Raw genomic sequence first — 19,863 nt, forward strand, 5'->3', positions numbered from 1 at the left:
TACAAACAAATAATGAAATGTGTGTTTGAATTAAACACACGCTGGAAGCAGCATGAGCGTGATTTTTCCGAGCTGCACCTGAACGCAGTGGCCGCACAGCGCTGTGGATGAGGCAGATTATCCTCCCTGTGGATCCAGGCAGGCAGGCAGCAGGTGGCTGGAGACAGAAATATGGGAAACGCAGACAGCAAACTTCACTTCAGGAAAGCGGTGGTCCAGCTGACAACCAAAACTCAGGTCGGGGTTTGTTTTCTTTAAAAGGTGACATGAGGAAAGTTCCGCTGAGCGTTTGGCTTTTAGCGTTAGTGGAGATGTGGAGATAAAGTTGGAGTGCCAGATGGCAGCGTACGTCACACAAAGTGGAGAGAAAAACCTGAAAAAAATCATTGGAGTTATTTCATAAACGAGGATTTTTAAACAGAAAGCAAGCTTGCCTCTCAGAATACGGATTTTCTTCTTTTTCTTATGCAGTCTGAGGGACTCCAAACAGTCATTTTGGACTTTGTCTGTGACGTGATCCTTTAATATGCAGATGGGAATATTAAAGATTGCATCAGTTTTGGGCCAGCAGTTGTTTCTCTGGCTGACAGGTGTGTTTAAAGGTAACAGGGCTGGACGGGACAGCTGCAACGTTAATCGATTGGTCGAGTGATCGAAACTGATCCAGGTGGTGTGTGGGTGGTGGTTTGCTGTAGCGTGAAACAGATGTTAGGTCAGCTGCTGGTAAAGCTGGAATCTGGGTGTTTATGGGCTCATATGGTCTCTTGTGTTCGAAGCAGAAGTGATTGGTTGATTAGCTAAAATAGACAAAAAAGAATCAATTTTCAAGTATATTTATCCTGGGTTAAACCTGCATCGTCTTTATTTTTCAGTGTTGGTCAGACTGAAGGAGATCTTTAAAGAACTGACTTTGTCTGATTAATCAACTGTTTGCTTAGACATCAGAGTCCACAGACACTCCTGCCTGACCTCGTCTGTCAGCCTGGGGCTCAGAGCACATCTGTGATGTCGTCCCACCTCGATCCCATCTCTGGCTCCTTCAGCACACCTCACCGCTGTCTCACATGACTTCCTCATTCAGCACCACAGTTCCTCGCTTATCCTTATCCTTTCTCTGATCCACAAAGACACAGCCAAGCTCCTTGTGAACTTCTCTTTACTTCTCCATCAATACTCTCGAAGTGCACTCTGCTGGGCTCTTTCTCGGCATTACTGCTGCTCACTGATCGTCACCTCTCTTCTTAACCTAGCTTCAACAACTCTGTCCCATATCTTCATGCTACAGCTCATCAGCTACATCCCTCTGTGGTGTTGTACACTGAGAACTGAGAATTTATGAGATTATGAACACAGAAAAGTACATTCTGATTGGCTAGACTATCAGTGATGGAGTAGCCTCCCCAGAGCTTGGAAAACTTGACAGAGGATGGAACAAAAGAAGAGCTTTTGGGATGCAAGAGGCTTAGAGAGCTGTTCCTGAAATAAATTACAGAAAGCTGCCTCAGAGAGTTCAGGCTGTGCTGAGGAATAAAGCCAGTAACACCAAATATTTACTGTCAAACTCTGTTTTTGCCTCTTATAACATGTTTGCAGATGTTTCCATAGGTCACTGCTCCTATTTCCTATGGAAATTATGAAGAAATGAAGGGTGACTCAAAACGTTTGAGATCTTTTTATGTCCAGCTTTTTTTTATTTAGCTTTGAAATGGTTAATTAGTTAATGGGAAAATAAAATCACTAAGTTATCAATAATGTAAATGTTGTTAATTCATTCAGTTGATTGACAGAGAATTAAATGTGTTACTCTATGTGAATAATTTGGATAAGCTTGTTGATCCTTGGTTATGTTTTCTGTCGGCCATGAAGCAAAAAGGAAAGATCGTACCTCCTCATCAACACAATGTATTTAGCAGCAGATGAGCCACACACACACACACACACACACACACACACACACACACACACACACACTGATGTTAGTGTGCGTTTCCTCTCCTGCAGCCCGTCGAAGCCTCAGACGACGTGTTCTGGGATCAGTTCTGGGTGGACTCCTCCACCACGGTTCAGGATGTTTTCGCTCTGGTTCCTGCGGCAGAGATCAGAGCCGTCAGAGAGGAGTCTCCGTCAAACCTGGCAACCCTCTGCTACAAGGTAACCTGACATCCTCAGGACTGGGGCAAGCGTGACTCAGTATCAGGACTGAGGGTGTAATCGTCTTGTTTCTGAGTCAGTTTAGAGTTTTTTGCACAGACTTACTTTCAGTCTTAAACTGCTGTATAAATCAGTTTTACTCCCACATGGAATGAAACCTTAAACACTCTGCCCTGTGTCAGCCCTCTCTCACATGTTTAAGGCTTCTTAGGACGTCTTCTGTCTGATCTTTGTTGCCACCAGCTGCGAGGACTTCTGTACGTTGCTTTAGAGCAGCTTTTGTCCATCCTGGATACAGTCGGAGACAAAGGAATGCAGCTGTTTGTTGTTCCCACAGTTTGATGGCAAAGGTCAAACGTCATTTATAGAAATGCAGAAAAACAGAGAAACTAAGTCTGAAGATCATTTGGTAGTTTAAGGTTTTAAAGGGCAGACAGCTGCTTTGGTGACTGGTTGAAGGTCATGTGACAAAAAGATGTGCTTTTAAAAACTCCTGAGGTTTTATTTGGTTCATGTGGAACGACCCATGCTTTTCACCATAACCTCAAAGAAGTAGCTGCTGGACAGAAACAGCTGCAAGTATTAATGTATTTTAGTGCAGCTACAAAGGCTAGCTGGTCAGAAGATATGCTATTGAAGATTTTCTGCATTTATTTGTCATGCATGATGGTCACACTGATTGGGGTTGGGGTCCGAACCCAATTTGCTGACATAGTTTTACACTTACAAGTACGATGAAGTCACGTAGAGTTTAGAAGAATGAGTCGCTGTAATAAAAACAAGCTCAAACTAATGAGTCCACTCACCAATCAGAAGCTTGATGCTTCAGTCGCCTGGTGAAAATAGAATTTTCCAACACTTTTTGTGGCCTTTAAATAAAATAATGATTGACAGGTAAAACAGGCACCTCGGGTGAATAAATAAGAGTAGACTTTTGTCTGTCTTGGTTATTTCATCTCATATTTGCACGATACTTGTGTTGGTTTTTCCCAGGCGGTGGAGAGGCTGGTCCGGGGAGCAGACTCCGGCTGCCCCTCTGAGAAGGAGCGCCAGACCGTGTTGAACTGCACGCGCCTGCTCACCCGCATCCTGCCCTACATCTTCGAGGATGCCGACTGGAGGGGCTTCTTCTGGTCCACCATCCCCGGCCGAGCGGGGGTACGGCACTGACATCTTTTAATGTATTCATCTACGTGGCTGTTTTTAGTCTTACCTATACTGGCCATTTTATTTATTCCAAGTAAAAATACCAAATATTTGCAGCTTTATTGTCACATATCATTGAAATGATGATATTTATATATTTTGCAGGTATTAGTTTGGTAGCTGATTAAATGCTTTTAGTAACTTTTCAAACAAAAGTAGAGACAGAAAAGTCAGAATCTATAGTTCATAAAACTGATCTTTGCAAAAGAAGAAGAGGAAGAGGGGAAAAGGGAGAAAGTTATTTAAGAACTCCTGCCACGTCTCAGAAAAAGCATTTGGAGGAAATCTTTTAGCTTGCAGACAGTTTGTTAGGTTTAATCTGTCGGCTCTGCGGATATCTGAGGACTTGAGCCTCTCTGATATCTCCACCTTTAATAATCTGCGCCGGTTCAAAGCGATGGGTCCATCTGATTTTCAGAACAGACTCTGCAGTGTGAGATGAGATTGCTGATGCTTTGACGTGTCTGTCCAAATCCCTCCTCTCCCTGCCTTCCCCCCGTTTCCCACCTAGGGCTGCTGGGTCTCTGGTTACCCGGTCGGCAGGGGACTGCGTCCAAACACTGCCCATATTGTGTCTCCTGCTCTTTCTGGCCAGCGGTTGAATTTAGAAGGGATTGAATGTCTCTTAATGAAAGTGGGAGACTGAAATAAAGTGCAGAGCAGCTGCTGGTTGGAGCAGGCTGATTACTCAGTATTGTATGAATGAAACGACTCTGTGTGGCTAACGGATGGTTGAACTCTTATATTTGATTATGGATTTATGCTGTGGAAAGATACAAGTGGACAGTGTTTGGAAAAACCTGTGTATGTGGTTTAGAGTTAAATGTGATGACCCATCCATCATTTTCTTGTCTGTTTGCTCAACATGAAGCTAAAACCAGCAGCTAGGTAGCTTAGCCTTGAATAAAGTATAGCATAAAATGTCAGTTTAACTCATAATTGATCTTTCCAGGACACAAAGTTAGACGTAATAAGAATGACTTTTGGTTTATTTGGGTTATGTAGATTATGCATGCTTTTTGGAGTGACAGCAGCTACACTCCAGGTGTTTCCTCCATTTTCAGGGATCCTGCTGAGTCAGCCAGTGACTTGAGTTAACCAATAGCAGTACTCATCTTTTAACTCAAGACATGAGAGAAAAAAAGCACATTTTTGGAAGCTGGTCCACCAAATAAACAAAAGAATTAGACCTTTTTTGACACACTACACTCACGGGGTGATGAGCTGTCTGTCACACAGAAAAGCTTTACTGTCCTGTTCTTATGGGGACCATAATTTCAAAGATAATCATTGTGCTGTAGTCAATAAAATGTAAAGCAAGCAATTAACCCTATAATGTCATCAGGAATAATATCGCTGAGTTGATATAGCAAAGGAAATGAGGGTAATTTTCCCAAAGGTTTCTATAGGACTAGACTTGACCGGAGTATACGCCCCCTGCTGGCCATAATAAAGAATCAACTTTAAGTTGATGGGCCATTGGCTTTACGCTACATGTTACTTTCTATATACAGTCTGTGATTTAAAGCAACTAATTGGGACTTAAGTGACATAAAAACCAACTCTGAAATGGATCCAGAGCGGCACAAAAACAACAAATTGACTTACCAGCAACGATACAGTAAAAGTACCATAAGAGTCACAGCCTCAGCTCTTCTCCCTCCAGCACTTGGACCACGATGCTGATGACGAAGGTCGGCCTCTGGCTGAGTCCCTGCTGCTGGCCATTGCTGACCTGCTCTTCTGTCTAGATTTCACCATCCAGAGCCACAAGAAGAACAGCCCGGTGAGTCTGGCAACCCCCCGCATCACTGACCATGCAAAAGTAGCCTTACTCATTATGTAGCTGGTCACAGCTGCCCCTCCGTAAGCCTGGTTCTGCCCTGTGTTTCTCCCTGTTAAAAGGGTGTTTTTTCCTTCCCACTGTCAGCGAGTACTTGCTCACAGGAGGCTGTTTGATTGTTGGGTTTGAAATATTTAATTTCTGGGCTTTTAGGGTCTTAACATGGTTTTTGTTAATTAACACTGAAAACAAAAAGTTCAGGTAGATAAAGGATTAGACATATAAAAATATTGACCTGAAGGTGGTTTGGAGTTATGCCTTTCAGAGTCGTGGTTTGTTTGCTTTGTTTTAGCTCTGAATTGACAGGCGTGTCAGCACTTTACAGCTCATATAAAAGAAGTAAGCCTGTTATTTGCTCCCGTGGCAGCACCTCTTAGCGCCGTTATCTCTTAACACAACCTTCTCGGGCGGTAGCTCAAGTTAATGAGTGACTCTGTGGGACGCGAGGAGAGGGGCCATGTTTGGAAAGGGTGGAAACGTCTTTATTGTGCTCCGCAAACATTCAGACGTTTGAGAGACTGGGAGGTGATCTCATCAGATACTCCTTGCTACCTCACGAGGAAATGTTAAAATCAAGGAAACTGTGCAGGAGAATGTGGAAAATAGCCAGCAGCTGCTGTTTGTTCCCACCTGCCCCAGTGACCTCTGAGGCGTGAAGCAGGCGTGTGCACAAAGAAACACATGGCTGGAGGGAAACCTCATTTGTGCCTTGAATTTCAGCTTTCACTTCCTGGTATGGATTTAGTGATGCAGAGGTCAAAAGCCCCTGCTTGCATCCACAGACCCTCCCATGTGACACGAGCGGCTAAAACAATGCACAGCACGTAAATAAATGTACTCATGCAGAAAGCTTGCTTGTCTTGTGACCTGAGTAAACACTTTCCTAGTGAGTTTATGGTCTCCATTATGAGTTTTAAGCTTTATTTATTAGAAGTTAATGTTTTTTTTATTGTGGTTCTTTTTAGAATAAATGAAGACAATAAAGGAAGGTATGCATTACGGTATAGTGAGCCTGCAGTGTCCCTCGGTCTCACAGGTTTCAAAAAGAATGAGCAACACTGCTCAGCTTGAGGCTTCTCAGTGCATACACTAATCAGTGGGTGACATGAGGGCTGCTATGTCCATCTTTCACATACAGTCTGTGCGTATCCTATGCTCACCAGAGTAAAAGGATTCAGTGACCTGCTTCCTTTGTGTTTCACTTTCAGATGTTTGGTGTAGGTCCCCGTCCCATACTTGGTTTGGACACTTCTTCAAAGGTCTAAAATAACTTCCTTTCGTAAAGAAAGTGACTTGTGCTGAACGGCTATGCAAAGCTTTTGCTTTTAAAGAGTATCCCACGCTTCAAGAAGAACACCAGAGTTCACTGCGGTTGGCGTTTGACACCAGTGAACTTCATTGTGTGGCGTACGTGGAGCTGTCAGTTCACTTACAGCGGTAGCACCTTGTCACATCTATTCATAAAGCTGTAGTTATCTCTGCGGAGGTGTTACATGCAGATATTGTCAGCGGAGGGCTTAGCTTGGTCCATTTGATGACTTGCATGGTAGAAGTAAGTGTGAACTCAGTCCCGGAGCTCTGTTTAGACCTCCAGCTTTAGCTGTGGACAAGAATCCACGTCTGTGAGTAAATGAGGCTAACACTCCACACACCGCCTCTCCCTCCAGGTGTGAGGCGGGGGGAGGAAAGCTGAGTGTGTGAGAGAAGCTCCTGGCGTCACAAACACACAAGACAGTACATTCCTATGAGTCAAGCTCCACCTTTCAGTGACCTCTGTGGCCCCGCCTCGAGAACGACCGTTCCTGCAGAGGTCACGTTTGCAAAGAACTTTCAGCTTCAAGTCAATTCATAATCGATTATCAAACCTGTCGTGAGTTCAGCTCATTAGTAATTTCAGCTCTCGGGGACCTTCGGGAGGAATGTCACTGAATGTTTTACCTGTTGTCTCTGCTGCAGGATACAGCTGATGACATACGAGCCATAGACAGCTGTGAGTACATCTGGGAGGCCGGCGTGGGCTTCGCTCAGGCACCTCCTCTGAACTACGTCCACGACCTGAACAGGTGAGACTTCAGCATCCTTTCAGTGCTGGTCATCGCAGTGTTGGCTCATGTCTGAGCTTACATGTATGTAATCAATACTGATTTGGGCTCCTGCACATGTGGAACTACTGCAAAAAGAAATGTAATCAGAATTAATGTGCCTGGGCTGAGCGTCTCCGTGCGGGAGTCTTTTTGAAATTTTGGATGAATCTGTTTCATTGAAGTCAGTCACATCGATATCCAACCAGTCTTAGCTCCACCTCTGCATCCACACTCGCCCCAAAGAGGCCGTCAAAGTTTTTCTCTCTTTATACTCTGTTTTTGTCATCCGATCCAGATTTGCTGGTTTCAGCAGGACAAGTGAAGATTAAAACCTCACGTGAACAACAAATCAGTATTGAGCGCTCCTGCTTGTGCTCTAACAGCTTCAGCCTGGACGACGAGCCGTTTCTTTTTAATTGCCGTTAACAGAAGAAACAATGTTTGTTTTCTGTATGCAGTAATAAGTAAAGCTGTGCTGCTGAATTTAATCTTCTAAAATGATGAAACCCCCAGATTAGACATCACTACAGATTCCTGATTATAATCATTCTTTTGCTATCTCGCAAATTCAGTTTGTATCAGGCTGAATTCACCTACTAACATCCCTCCATCCTGTGCTAACGCCCTTTCCAGGACAGAGCTGCTGAAGTTACTCCTCACCTGCTTCTCTGAAGCCATGTACCTTCCTCCCTCCGCTGAAAACAAAGTCCTCAACCCCTGGATCTCCTTCTTCTGCTCCACAGCCAACAGGTGACTTTATACCTGACAACACCTCACCAGACGGAGTGAGATAACTTCTCTCCTGTTGAATTGCACTCTCTGCTTCTCTGTTTTAACGTTGAATTTATTAGAAAATCCAAAACCTTTGTGACAGTGAATTCATCCGTCTTAAAAACTAAAAACAGGGAATTCATTTTAAGGAGTGTTTGTAGGTCTGTGTTCAGTAATATTTGACATACAGAGCAGGGGTATACATCACTACAGCCTTTCATTCATCCTCGTTAAGCTTGTGCAGACTCACCTCCACCTGTTTTTCGCAGACACGCCCTGCCTCTGTTCACCTCCCTGCTCAATGTGGTTTGTGCCTACGACCCCGTGGGCTACGGCATCCCGTACAACCACCTGCTGTTCTCAGACTACCGGGAGCAGCTGGTGGAGCAGGCGGTCCAGATCCTTATCGTCACCCTGGAGCACGAGGCTGGCTCAGCCGCCAGCGCCGCCCTCCAGGCCCTGGACCCCTCAACATGTCCCTCAGCTGAGGAGGAGGAGCAAGAGGTACATACAGTGAGTAATTAATCCACATATATACAAGTATATTTTTTTTAAGATTATGATTTAAAATATAAACACTGATGCTGATTTATTTTTCAGCCTGGTGGACCTGACAACCTGTTTGTGAATTATCTCTCCAGGATACACAGAGAGGAGGTATTGAAACATCCAGCCGTTCAGCAGCTAACAGCATGATCCCCTGGGATGTTTATGAGTGTGTGTTCTCCTTGTTTGTTCATCAGGACTTGAGCTTTGTCCTTAAAGGTCTGGCTCGGCTGCTCAATAACCCTCTCATCCAGACGTATCTGCCCCGATCCACCAAGAAGATCCAGTTCCACCAGGAGCTGCTGATCCTCTTCTGGAAATTCTGCGACTTCAACAAGGTGCGAGCACGAAATGCAACAGGAAGCCAAGGGACTCTCAGGAAATGAGAATATTTCATCAACAAAAACAGCTGCTCGTGTGCAACCACGGTGGTCAGGTCCTAGTGAACTGAATGTGGAGAGGACAGTGTGTTTGTATGGGACATTACTGATGCTGACTGAAGTTCTTACTGCTAAATAGATAAACAAGCGTAAGTGTGGCCCTCACATGTAACCCTCATTCAAAACATAGTGTTTAAATGGCAGAATGGGGAAAAGGAAATAATCAGGAGAAATGAGAACATTTCGACACAGTCTGTGGTAAAATGCTGCCCCCTGCTGGTGAAGGCTGTGATTACAAAAACACATCATGGTTCTGTGTTTTTCCTTTTTATGATTGGTGTTCATTTCAAGATAAATTTTGTAGTAGTTCGAGAATTAACTGAAAATATTTTTTCCATTTTATTTCCTAAAATGCTGTTACAACGTTAATCTTGAAGACTTTAGTATAATGAAATTAACAATAGTAGTAATAAAAAATAAGATCCTGGATTAAAGTCGTAATTTCACTTTTTTGTGAAAAAAAACTTTATTCTCAAAATAAACAAGAATAATTGAAAAATTTGGTTCCTTCTCAATTTTTTCTTAATGTGGACTTAGTCCTGGTTCGTAGGTGTGTGTGGGGCTGATGAAGTTGTATGTGTGATGGAGTGAAGTGGAGCAAACAAGCCAAACCTGATTTTGTTATTTTTGTGTTTTAGAAATTCCTCTTCTTCGTCCTGAAGAGCAGCGACGTGTTGGACATGTTGATTCCCATCCTCTTCTACCTGAACGATGCCCGAGCGGATCAGTGTGAGTCACGTCTCCGTGCATGCGCGTGCGTGTGAAACAATAAATATAAATCTGTATAAACTGTCATCGCTCCCTGTGTTAAAAACAAAACATTTCCCCTGTGTGCGTCTGCAGCCCGGCTCGGCCTCATGCACATCGGCGTCTTCATCCTGCTGCTGCTGAGTGGAGAAAGAAACTTTGGCGTCCGTCTGAACAAGCCGTACGCTCTCCGTGTGCCCATGGACATTCCTGTGTTCACAGGAACCCACGCCGACCTGCTCATAGTGGTGAGACGTTATGGCGTGAAATAAATGAGAGAATCTATTTCTTTCATTTATCTACGAATGAAGGCAGAAAATCCTGTGTTTGGCAGAAAGAAACCACGGGATGGAGCGCACTCTTGGGTTAGCGAATTATCAGTCACCTGGTAAAACATGCCTGGCTTTACTGGCTTTCTGGATAGTGCTGAGAACTACAGAGTACCAGGGGTATCAAACCCCAGTGCTTGACGGCCGGTGTCCTGAAACTCTTCCATGTGTCCCTGCTGCAGCACACCTGAATTAAACTGACTGCATGCTGAGGTGGCAACACCCGACCCTGCTCAAGTACATTTAAATAGATGTAAGAGTTTGGAAAAATGTACTTCTAAAAGTACTTTTATTGCACCATGTTCATTCACTCCTGGGCGTCTGTAACATGAATCAAGTGGCTGAACTGCATCCTCAGCATGCAGTCAGCTTCATTAGAGTCTTGCTAATGATCTACTAATTTTAGTAGGTCATTAAAGCAGCCCTCGACGACTGGAGTTTGACACCTGTGGTCCAGACTGGATATAAAAGATGGATGTGTGCAGGATTCTTATGCAGTTATCAGCTAACGATAGCAAACTTGGTTAACGATGCACATTTACAGATATTTAATTGGTGATAAGTGATAGAATAATAATCACACAAAGTACCAAAAGCATTTATGGGTTGGCAGTGTAGAGTTCAGAGGCTCCAGTTAATGGAGCTCAGGCCTTGCAGGGAGGTAGATCCCAGGTGCTTGCTAGCGTCCGATCCTCCAACTTTCAGCTTTACCAGTATCTGTGGATGGTTCCTGTGACTGCAGCAGGTATTTAATTAATGCAGAAAGACAAATTGCAGCAACAACCACAAAAAACAAAAAAACTTTTTTTACTTTGTATTATAAATACATTTTATTTGACCTGGAATAAAACATTTTCCCTCTTTTTAATTGTAGCTAAATGTCATGTACATTCTGGTCTTGCATTTTCAATTAAACGCTCTCCTAAAGATCTCAGGACATCATAGTTTTTTGCGTTTTTATAAGACAGACAGGATATTTTTTGTGGTTTGACTTTGTGATGGAAGCTTGAGTGTTTTTACTTTCGTTTTCAGTCCACTGAGTTTGTTCCAAGTACTTTGTCATGTTTAGATCTTCCACAAAATCATCTCCAGCGGACACCAGCGTCTCCAGCCTCTGTTCGACTGCCTGCTCACCATCATAGTGAACAGTGAGTATTACAGTGCAAATGCTGCCCCCTGGTGGAGGAGCAACAGAGCTGCTTGAGCCTTGGGATGACCTTTTGTGCTTCCACAGTTTCACCTTACCTGAAGAGCCTGTCCATGGTGGCAGCCAACAAACTGCTTCACCTCCTGGAGGCCTTCTCCACGCCCTGGTTCCTCTTCTCCTCACTGCAGAACCACCACCTGGTCTTCTTCCTGCTGGAGGTCTGCAACAACATCATCCAGTATCAGTTTGATGGTGAGAACGCAGACACAGGCTCATCGGTTTGCAGGTCACGGCTTTTGCCCAAATAACAATCTGAACCCTCCTTTCACAGGTAACTTCAACCTGGTGTACGCCATCATCCGTAAGCGAAACGTTTTCCACCAGCTGGCCAACCTGTCGTCCGATACCACGTCTATTCAGAGGGCCCTGCAAAAGAAGAGGAGGACGGGAATCTCTAGGGCGAACTCTGTAGAGAATGAGTCCATGGAGGGCTCCAGACCTGCTGTACCCGCCGAGCCCGGCACACTCAAAGCCAGCTTAGAGGCCACTCCAGGTAGGAAGTAAGAAGTAGAATTTCAAATAACGAGGATTTTTACTTAGTCTATATCTGGGGTTTCCAAAAACATCGAACTGTTCCTTTAAAGGCCTTCTTCATGTCATCATGTGTTGTAGGAATCGATAAGATAACAGAGAAGTCTCAGGTGAGTCAGGATGGAACGATGATCACTGTGCCACATTTGGACTCTCCGCACACGTCTAAAAGCAGCATCGCAGCCGGAGCCAGCGACAGCGAGTCTGAGAGAGATCACGAGGTGGTGAGCAGATGGCTCGTCTCTCTCACACACACACAGAAGTTTAGTTGCTGCAGTTAAAGTGGTTTATTTTTTGGTGTTAGGTTAACCGCATGCAGTCGGAGTCGGCGAGGAGTCGACTGTCGAGCGTCTCATCAACGGCTGCGTGGAGCGCTAACTCCGACTGGGTCAGAACAAATCCTTCATCTGCTCACATTTACCTTCTACCTTCTGCTCCGTGGGTGTATTTTCTGTCATGTGACGTCCTCCATCATTTAGGTCTCCTCGTGGAAGGCCAAACTTCCCCTGCAGACGATCATGAGGTTGCTGCAAGTCCTGGTTCCTCAGGTGGAGAAGATTTGCATCGACAAGTAGGAAATCCCTCAGATTTTAAACTAAACGATGCATTATGTGATAACTAATGAATACCTGTATTAGTTAATGAGCAGCACCAGGCAGGGTTGGAAGAAATGAACCAAAACTGTCTTAATGCAAAGTTATTGTCTGTGACCTGGAATGTTATTATAATAGATTAACATGAGCAATTAACAGTTTTAACAGAATTCATTCAGAACTTTTTGAGCCATCGTGTTTACAGACACACACCTGCAAACACAACCTCCTCCTCGAGGTAATTATTGAATCGTGAAGCTTTCGTTTCTGCCTGCAGTTGTTTTGTTTGACCTGTAAGCTTCACTTCTATATTTGATCTCTGAAAACATAAATTAAACATAAATGACCTCATTTATGTGTCTGTATGACATTTAATACAACGAGCGTGCACTTTTCTTTGAAGAAATGAAATTTGTTGCACTTCTGATTGAAAAGTTATTTTTGCAGAACAGGTTCACTTTAATAAACTCATTTCTGTGGAGCATCAAACATGTTAATTTAAACAGTAGCACTTTTTACAGATTTATCACATAAAAGTTACTATTGATTCTTTGCATTTAGACGTCAGATTTATTCTCAGTGTCTCGCGGTTTATTGTCGTCCTCAGGGGTCTGACTGACGAGTCGGAAATCCTCAAGTTCCTGCAGCACGGCACACTCGTGGGTCTCCTACCCGTCCCCCACCCCATCCTCATCAGGAAGTACCAAGCCAACGCTGGCACAGCCATGTGGTTCCGCACATACATTTGGGGCGTCATCTACTTACGGTAAATAAACCTGCCTGTATTCTTTGGGATGTGTTCAGTGAACTCCTCTATTAGCGTTTTGGTTTTTTTCTTTCTTCCCGCAGTAATGTTGACCCTCCGATCTGGTACGACACCGACATCAGGCTGTTTGAGATCCAGAGGATTTAGAGGAGCTGCTGGTTTATCTTCCTCACACCTGAACCGTTATTAAAAATCAGGACGGCTCATTCTTGATGCCAAGTAATGTAAAGATGAAGAATGTGTAAATGTGTCCAATTAAAGGAAAAATGTTAATATCTGGCAGTTTTGTAGGACATTTATTTATTTTGCCAAAAACGTGAGTGCTTGTTGCTCCGATGTGTGACGACAGGAAGGTAAAAGTCTTTAAAATAATCTCATCAGAGACCCCGGGGTCCTGAATCTGCTGCTCTACCAATATATCTGCCTAAAACTTTAAAAATGCTTTTTTTAAAAACGTGCATATATCAGGACGCACAGGCCAGAAGACTGCGAGGTGCTGTCATCTCCATATTTTAAACAACATGAAGTTCTATGATGAGGGGCGAGCTTGTTCTTGAGTTGGTTTGTGTATTCAGTAATCCGGTTTTTGGATCGTGTAGTCTAACAGGGATGGAGTCTGTGCGTGTCATGCAGAGATGAGCAGCTCCGTTAAAGCTGCCACCGAGTGCATCCTGTAGAAGACGCTGAGCGGCTGACCCAAATTCATCATAATAAACCAAGTGGTGAAGCCGAAGAACTCTTTTCCCAGGCCGTTCTCGAACTGCGGGTGGACTCCAAATGCAGGAATCAGCCACAGCTAAAGAAGAGGGAACATCTACGTGTTATTCAAATACTGAACATTTTAAAATATTCTTTCAAAACAGGTTCATAAAACACAGTAGTACCATGATATTTGAGAGAATGAGGAAAGCGCAGATCTCTTGTCTCACTCTTTTGGCCCAGGGTTTTGTTGCCCCCTGCTCCTGGACTGTAGGGGGCGCTGATATTTTGGCCTCCAGTAGAGATATATCTGTCTTTTTGTTCTCTTGTGCTTTTTTCTTCATCTGTAAAAGAGTTTTAATATAAATATGAAAAATTTTAATGCCTTTCAACACATCAGTAAAATGTACAGGGGCTCTGAGGTGCACAAAAAGAACCATTTCAGAACATATTTAAGAAAAGAAAAAACAAAACAAAAAAAAACAAAGCAGCAAAAATAATCCCAAAACATGACAGGAAACCAAAAAAAACCCCACAATATACAATATATAAACTAAGATGACATTTGAGAAAACAATATTTCAGAAAAGGTTATTTAGGACAATGTAACAATATTAAAAATGAAACTTCAGTACTTCTGAGTTACACCTCAGAGCTACTATATGAAGAAAAAAAAATACTTTGAAAATACTGCTCATCTGCTTCTTCTTCTTCTTGATGCTGAGGTGTGGGTGTCTGTGGAGGCCTTCAATGATGAAGATGTTCTGGAGGATGAGCTCCAGCAGACTCAAGAGGGAGTAGGACAGATCCAGTTCCCCCAGAGGGCCATCGGTGCCTATGCCCAAAGCTGCCACCACGGAGAAGTAGGATAGAGCGAGCTGGCCCAGGGCCGCCGCCATCAGGAGGACCACATCCAGCCTACGAGAGGGATTAGGCCCCACTTCGCGTGCCCTACTCTCTAACCTTTGGACTATTAGCCCGACCAGAGAGCAGAGAGACATGATGGGCATGATGACTAAATGATAGCCATAAAATATGAAGAAGGCGGTGAGGCGAAACTCCGGCTGCCTCACATAGACCTGATAGAGAACGAAGGCAGTCACTCCTGCAGCCAGAACCAGGCCCCCAAACACGAGGCCCAATGTGATCCCACCTGTGCACACAATATACAGGGTCTTCTTCTCTGTGACGTGGTGATCTGGACCCGTTATGCGGCCCACGTTCTTCCACATCACATAGATCAAGCAGCCTGCCATCAGGTAGTATTCTATGTTGAAGGGAAAAAAGATTTCAAAGCCCTTCCTGAAGGCGAGGCAGGCTGTGCTCGCGTTGCACTGACAGGTTGAATTCCCTGCAGGAAGGAAGAGAACTTTAAATACATTCCTTTTAGTTTTGCATCCATCTTGCAGCTACATTAGTAAGTCGTATGTCATAATTGAATAAAGTGAGCTCAACCATACAACCTTAGGATCCTGAGTGAATGTGGCCTTTCTTGCAGTAACTACCTGCTAAGTCTGAGCTGTCCCTATCAGGTGTGTCGTCATCAGCGAGGCCGTTTCGTTTTCCCAGCTCGATCTCCACGTGGATGTTGTCCTCTGTCACGGCGTTCAGCCACAGCAGTAGATCAGTGGAGAGGATCATCATCAGTCCAGACCTGCAAACCTAAAGTTAGAAATCTCTTTCTCAAAGTAGCAGGTGTATGAAAAAAATGCATGATTTATATAGCGAATTTAGTAATGCGCACCTTGTGATTATCTTGTGTCTGTGAATGCAGTCTTTGGAGTGAGCCCACAGTAAATATGTCTACAAAAGGAACAAAAGTTTGGTTATTCAAAAAGGACACACCCGAAATGACGGCAAGCTTGTTTTCAAGTCAGGGAGGGTGGAGAGGAAAGGTGAAGGTATGTAACAGAAAATAGCCGACATATGATCTGAAATCTTAACGTGAAAGGGACAAAGATGAGCCCGAGGAAGAGCACCTGACTTAAAGTGAACAGCAAAGAACGAGAAAAGTTTAGTCAAAGCTGTCAAAGCTGCATCCTTCTACTAGAATACTCAGTGGACCCAAAAGCCTTTCCTTATAATAAGGATTATTTTGAACTCAAATTCATGCAAAGCTCTAGTAGAGTTCAAGAGTGAAAATATGGAGCTAGAATAAATCTGGTCACAGAAATAATTAGATGGTTATTAGCAATATCTGCTCACTCACTGGAACAGCTGCAGTCTCCTACAGCCTGTGACTGCACAGTAAATTACACATTAGAGTAATCATTTATGTACTTTAAGTTAAACCTAAGGCAAAAGTGCCTTAAATCCACTTCTCCTTTATTCCCTGATAGAAAAGTCCATCTGCATGTAAGAGAAAATGAGCATAATGTTCACTTCATGTTGGACCTGAGATCAAGTTTTAATCATTCATTTCATCAGTTTCAGGTCTTAATATCTAATTGACAAGTATTTTGAGTGCAATTAATACAATATTAAAGTAATAAAAAATCCACAGCTGCAACATCAAAGATATACCCACATCAATAAATTCATAAATTTAGCCCAATAACTGCCCATCGTGTACATGAAGTGTCATTTCACGAGTACAGTCACTTTCGATATACAACCCGTGAACGGCTACGCTACTTAAAAGGGATTTTAATGCTTACTTGAGTAAAAAGTCCGAGTACTTTTTTCCACTTTGCAGAAGAACTGTGCATCACAAGATTATGTTTCACTTTTTATGAGCTCCACTTTTCACCGCCTATCGTGAGCTTGAAAACTGTGGTTTGCGCACCATTTCTTCCCACTTCTTAACAATCTGACTAAATATTCAGACTTCCTGTGACCCCTGGATGTGCTGGGCACCTCCCCGGCATTGATTCACCTGTCGAAACTCCAAGGTCACGTGTCGTGGGCGTTTTGACCCACGCGTCGGAGCGGTGTTTCGAAACACCTGCGCTTCTAAACGTGAATATCCCATCCCTGTCCATCGCCAAGGACACGGATTTAAGCACCAACAGAAACACCTTCCTTAATGTTGGCTTTACTTTTTCTGGAGAAAACTTGCTTTTCAAATGCTGTCCAGTCGTCCAATATTTGGAATATAATGACTAATCTCACCATTTTCTTGATTTGGAGTCAACAGGTAAAATTGGCTGAAGCGCAGGTGAAATAATCCCTAGAATGCCTGCTGACCTGTGCTGCCTTGGCCACAGAAATGAGAAAGTCTTAGAAATTTGATCCGTTTACTCAGTTTCTCTACATCAAATTACTTGAACGTCTTTGAATCAGATAATGAAATAAAATATTCATTTTCATGAGATGACTGATTGGTCTAAGTGTAGAAAAGATAAGCACTTTTTTCTGTTTAGCTCCAGCACTTAGCTTCCTGCACTCTCAGTAACAACTTGCACCAGTTCAGCCTGCCTTCGGATTTTACCTGCAGAGTGAGAAAAGGAGCCTCCATGAACGGTGAAATCAGCGTTGCAGCAGGCTTGCACTCCCTCGTACTCATCAAATAACCGACCCTGAAGACAAACAGCAGCAGGCTGAAGGCCGCAAAGAGCAGGAGAGCCACTGTGACATGAAAGCGCTGTTAGAAAATCCAAGCACACCCTGTGAGCAGTCTGCTTTAAAGATCGAACACGGGAACTTACGGATGACAGGGACCCCCCCGGCGTGGTGGTCTCTGTGCGGGCTTATATCCGGATGTCTCCTGGCCCACAGCAGGTACCAGAACATCCAGATCAGGCTGATCCCCATGAGCACCAGCAGGAACACCTCAGGCTCCTGGTGGCTCAGACCCTCAGGGTTGAAGTTTTCGCCGATCACCAGAGCGGTTCCCAGCAGAACCACATTGAGACCCACCAAACCAGAGATTAGGCGTCTCCCACTGGGAACCCACAGCAGCACCGGGTCCAGCTCCTGTTCATGAGTCTGATGATGGTCTGAGCTCTGGAGAGGTTCACTAGTGGGATTTTCAGGTGTCCCACAGACAGTATCCAGCTCCAAGTCTCCAGCATCACGATCCGTGCTCATGCTTCTTCCTCTTGTCTTCAAAAGACACTTGTTTCCTTTCCTTTCAGCTGAAGTTCAGCGTGGAGACATGCGTCTGACAGGGCGCGACAGTCCTCTAATGCGCCTTCCCACGGCTCCCACACGGCTGTAGGTGTGGTCATGATTTTAACACACCTACACAGGAAATGCATCATATTTACTTTGCAAACTGGTCCTTTATTCACCTGCTGAGCAATTCGGACAAAGTTTACTTAATAGAAAAATTAATGAATTATTAATTTAAAAAAACTAACAATCTAATCTAAAGGCTTGTAAGTGGTGTTTGTCAGTACACAGCATTACAGAACTGAAATGTATGAACCTGCCCTCTGCCAACAAGTAGAGTTTACAAACAAGCCGCAACAGGACCTGACTTAAGTGTGTGACGCCATTCTTATCGCTTCGCCGCTTCGAGCTGCTGTAATGGTTGAGTGGGAACGATAACCCGATCAGCTGATTATTTTTATTTTCACTGTTTAATGACACAAAGCTGTCTGCTTGCTGTGCATGGAGGGCCAAAGCATGTGCATTATTAAATACATTTTTTAATTCTTCATTTAGACAATAGCCTACAAATGTATTAACTCATTACTAAATATTTCAAATCACAAACGGATTTCACAAAAAATAATTAAACTCTCCACAAAAACCTAATTCCATAAAGCATTAAAAGAAACAGAACTTCAAGATCTTAAAAAAAAAAACAATTTAAAAAAGAGAAATAAGTAAATGGATTTAAAAATCAAAGATTTATTTGTGACATAAAAATGGTGAGTCCACTCCTCATCTGCAATTCCATTTCCTCACTGCGTGTCCTTTTCCTGTTAGCTCATGCATTCGATCATATTAACCCTCTGACAATGCAAAGAGCAGAGATGACACAAGTGTAACATTTCCAGCCTCTTCAAAATCAGATATCTTGATGAATATAAAAAATTTACACTTTCGAAGCAGGAAGTGCACACCAGTCATCAAAAGTTTGGTAACACGAGTGCTGTAAAGATTTGCAGGGTCAACCAGCACACAGGAAGAAAGTTTGCATTCTTTGTAAAATGCTGGATCATGTATGATTTGTCTGAGACCATGTGTCATCATATGGGGATATTACAATATGGCAGCTTTGCACTATGCTGTAAAATAAACCCATTGTCCTCGTATGAGACCACGTCTTTGTGCTCAAAGATGATCCTGAGCTCTTATACAGTGGGGCAAAAAAGTATTTAGTCAGCCACCGATTGTGCAAGTTCCCCCACTTAAAATGATGACAGAGGTCAGTAATTTGCACCAGAGGTACACTTCAACTGTGAGAGACAGAATGTGAAAAAAAAATCCATGAATCCACATGGTAGGATTTGTAAAGAATTTATTCGTAAATTAGGGTGGAAAATAAGTATTTGGTCACCTCAAACAAGGAAAATCTCTGGCTCTCACAGACCTGTAACGTCTTCTGTAAGAAGCTTTTCTGTCCCCCACTCGTTACCTGTATGAATGGCACCTGTTTGAACTCATCATCTGTATAAAAGACACCTGTCCACAGCCTCAAACAGTCAGACTCCAAACTCTGCCATGGCCAAGACCAAAGAGCTTTCGAAGGACACCAGGAAAAGTATTGTAGACCTGCACCAGACTGGGAAGAGTGAATCTACAATAGGCAAGCAGCTTGGTGTGAAAAAAATCAACTGTGGGAGCAATCATCAGAAAATGGAAGACATACAAGACCACTGATAATCTCCCTCGATCTGGGGCTCCACGCAAGATCTCATCCCGTGGGGTCAAAATGATCATGAGAACGGTGAGCAAAGATCCCAGAACCACACGGGGGGACCTGGTGAATGACCTGCAGAGAGCTGGGACCAAAGTAACAAAGGTCACCATCAGTAACACACTACAACGGCAGGGAATC

General features: G+C 43.6%; 2 protein-coding genes across 5 annotated transcripts; one reads left to right on the forward strand and one right to left on the reverse strand.

Moving 5' to 3' along the window:
* The first annotated feature begins 127 nt into the window (after positions 1 to 127).
* Positions 128 to 13,513, forward strand: hid1b (HID1 domain containing b). Of its 4 annotated transcripts, none has more exons than XM_085466980.1 (19): positions 128 to 237; positions 2,002 to 2,151; positions 3,145 to 3,309; positions 5,024 to 5,143; positions 7,157 to 7,263; positions 7,918 to 8,034; positions 8,325 to 8,568; positions 8,656 to 8,712; positions 8,799 to 8,939; positions 9,680 to 9,770; positions 9,885 to 10,036; positions 11,187 to 11,265; positions 11,352 to 11,516; positions 11,596 to 11,817; positions 11,937 to 12,079; positions 12,160 to 12,243; positions 12,335 to 12,426; positions 13,056 to 13,214; positions 13,298 to 13,513. In XM_085466980.1, the coding sequence occupies exons 1-19, from the start codon at positions 172 to 174 to the stop codon at positions 13,359 to 13,361; spliced, it is 2,418 nt and encodes an 805-aa protein (XP_085323106.1). In that variant the 5' UTR covers positions 128 to 171; the 3' UTR covers positions 13,362 to 13,513. The 4 variants fall into 4 exon arrangements, with proteins under 4 accessions (XP_085323106.1, XP_085323107.1, XP_085323108.1 ...); XM_085466981.1 differs by having other exon boundaries at positions 11,937 to 12,076; XM_085466982.1 differs by having other exon boundaries at positions 8,325 to 8,559.
* On the reverse strand, positions 13,500 to 18,047 carry LOC146703662 (proton channel OTOP3-like). The gene is made up of 7 exons (XM_085466984.1): positions 17,561 to 18,047; positions 17,344 to 17,480; positions 15,658 to 15,716; positions 15,419 to 15,567; positions 14,594 to 15,264; positions 14,099 to 14,257; positions 13,500 to 14,010 (listed from the first exon to the last, which is right to left on the reverse strand). The coding sequence occupies exons 1-7, from the start codon at positions 17,940 to 17,942 to the stop codon at positions 13,840 to 13,842; spliced, it is 1,728 nt and encodes a 575-aa protein (XP_085323110.1). The 5' UTR covers positions 17,943 to 18,047; the 3' UTR covers positions 13,500 to 13,839.
* Positions 18,048 to 19,863: the final 1,816 nt, after the last annotated feature.

This window comes from Copadichromis virginalis, linkage group LG8, assembly GCF_057382275.1.
Source record: "Copadichromis virginalis isolate Kocher_CV1m ecotype Utaka linkage group LG8, C_Virginalis_male_GT1.1, whole genome shotgun sequence".
In the NCBI taxonomy this organism is placed as follows: domain Eukaryota; kingdom Metazoa; phylum Chordata; class Actinopteri; order Cichliformes; family Cichlidae; genus Copadichromis; species Copadichromis virginalis.